We start from the raw sequence: 2199 nt of genomic DNA, 5'->3' as shown, positions 1-2199 counted from the left end.
AAGCTTCAAAAAACACGTTCTATCAAGACTACTATTTTGGCACGGGCATCTAAAAAGACTGTTTCAACACAGAATCACATCTTTATACATCAAATTAACCACATGCTTTAGGACGTATCCATGTACGTATCTATGTACGTTCGTACGTCATTAATGACAAATCAGCTTATATTCTCCATGCTGGCATTTTTCTTCTTTTTGTTGTTGTTGCTGTTGTTGTGTTTGGCTTTTATTTTTTAAGTTCAACAAATATGAGATCGCTGAAGTTATTCCGTGTCTTTCTACCCCGTGTATGATTCTAGGCATACAATTGTTTTTAGTATCTAGGCTCCTTGTGGTCGAATCCTACGTTTTCTAATTTAAGGCAACAAAAACATTGTCTGGCCTTCAAACCATGAAAACACAAATCCAATGACGCATCAAAGTTCTCTTTACCCTTAGGGTGTACATACACTCGGCATGACATATATTCAATAATCAGTCACATGCTGTCTAAATATGTCCCAAATGAGATAAAGTATTATAATATAGCAATTATACGGCATTATATTCATCCTGTACGACCATTGTTCTAGCAGCACTGACAGCATACACTTTGTCTATAGTTGCATATAGGCTCCAACCATTGCTAAAATGTACAACGTTTCCATTAACGCATCAATCTCCATTTCAGCTGAAGAAAGTGTTTTATGGACGGCTGCCTCTATTCTGTTGCTTTTTGGCCTTTTCGGAACAGTGGGAAATATCTTTGTGATAATTGCATTTCTTCACAACAAACACTTACGGACACTAAGGTACGTTCTCGTGGTTAACCTGTCGCTGTCAGACCTACTTGTACTCATTGTGACGATCTTACCTGTCTGCACAGCATACTTAGCCGGTTCGTGGATCTTTGGTTTGGCGTTGTGTAAACTTCAACTTTATATTCTTTCATTGTGCACATTTGTGACACTCCAGACCATATCAATCACCGCCGTACACCGTTGTTTGATGGTTACCAACAAGGCTCTCTACAACAGTATCACCACTAGAAAGTCAATGACTGTTCTTATTGTAGCAGTGTGGATGATAGCCGTTGTTCCAATCATCGTTATTAAGGACAATGTACAATACAGCACCAACAAGTTGCATTGCGTCTCGGTGGTCCTTATGCGTGAACCAATAATGGCGATTTTAATCGGGATACTAAATGTGACTGTGTTCGCATCCTATTTACTTATAGCTTTTAGGATTCGCCAATGCAATATGACAGTGGCAACGGGGACTGGAAGACTCCAAGTGCACCCAAGTGTAATAGCATTTCACGAACTCCAACTGTTGAAGACAGTCTTCGTTGTTTTCGTTGTGTTAATAGGAGGATATCTACCAATGGCCGTGGTACGCGGTATCGCTATTAATTTTCAGGTTCCCCATGACGTGATTGTAATAATTTATACAAATCACTTGGTCTTGGTTTATTGTTTGAATCCACTGATTTATGCCATTTTCAACGTGCGACTTCGAAGAGCATTTCTGAAGATTATGTGCATCAAACAACACACTATTGGCGTGGCAGTTGTGTACCAGGAAAGAAATACTAGTAAAAACTTGAATCCGGCACAGCCAGCGAGCAGAAGAGTAACATTTGGTGATGTTGTGATAGAGGAGCACTTATAAACATACTCAGTCAAATTATAACGTCATTTCTGTCACTCAATTCAATTATGTGTTTTTGAGTGCGATATAATGAAGATATACGCTTGCTTTTTAAAAAAACAACTCAGTCTCAGCTGAAATAAAACACTTATAATAATCACGTAATCACCAATGGCGGTTACAGTGAGTGTAGTGTGCGATGTTTAAAATTGTGCAAAAATGTTTCAGTTTATATGAAAAACTAGTGTTCGAACTTACCAGTTATGTACACCGACATTACTTGCAGCTAACACAGTAATTTCACACAGAACCAGTGCAAACCAAAATCCAATTGAATTAGCTTGGGAGAGAATATCGTTCTGGCAAGCCTTGTCAGTGAACTCGGAGACCTTGGATTTGAACATTAATTATTATTGTATTAACTAAATACGGCTATGCGAGGCGCCAACTTTTGGTGACAATCGCGGTCCGGGTGACTAAATTAACCAAAAATAAAACTCCCCCGAAAACCCAAACTGACTGACAGTTGCCACTGGGACTAAAGTGCGACTACCCCATTCTTCG

General features: G+C 39.1%; 1 protein-coding gene across 1 annotated transcript; it reads left to right on the top strand.

The window, feature by feature from the left end:
• The first annotated feature begins 633 nt into the window (after positions 1–633).
• LOC146747583 (melatonin receptor type 1B-like) lies at positions 634–1656 on the top strand. Its single transcript, XM_085497379.1, has one exon. It carries the CDS (start codon positions 634–636, stop codon positions 1654–1656), a length of 1023 nt encoding a protein of 340 aa, XP_085353505.1.
• Positions 1657–2199: the final 543 nt, after the last annotated feature.

Source organism: Saccoglossus kowalevskii, chromosome 3 (genome assembly GCF_978046115.1).
Source record: "Saccoglossus kowalevskii chromosome 3, keSacKowa6.1, whole genome shotgun sequence".
NCBI classification, from domain to species: Eukaryota; Metazoa; Hemichordata; class Enteropneusta; family Harrimaniidae; genus Saccoglossus; species Saccoglossus kowalevskii.
The sequence above is the reverse complement of the archived record's forward strand: the minus strand, read 5'-3'. Positions and strand labels throughout refer to the sequence as shown.

What these genes read in the sequence shown, in the direction of transcription:
- LOC146747583 (XM_085497379.1), top strand. Translation starts at nt 634, where the DNA reads ATGTACAACGTTTCCATTAACGCATCAATCTCCATTTCAGCTGAAGAA.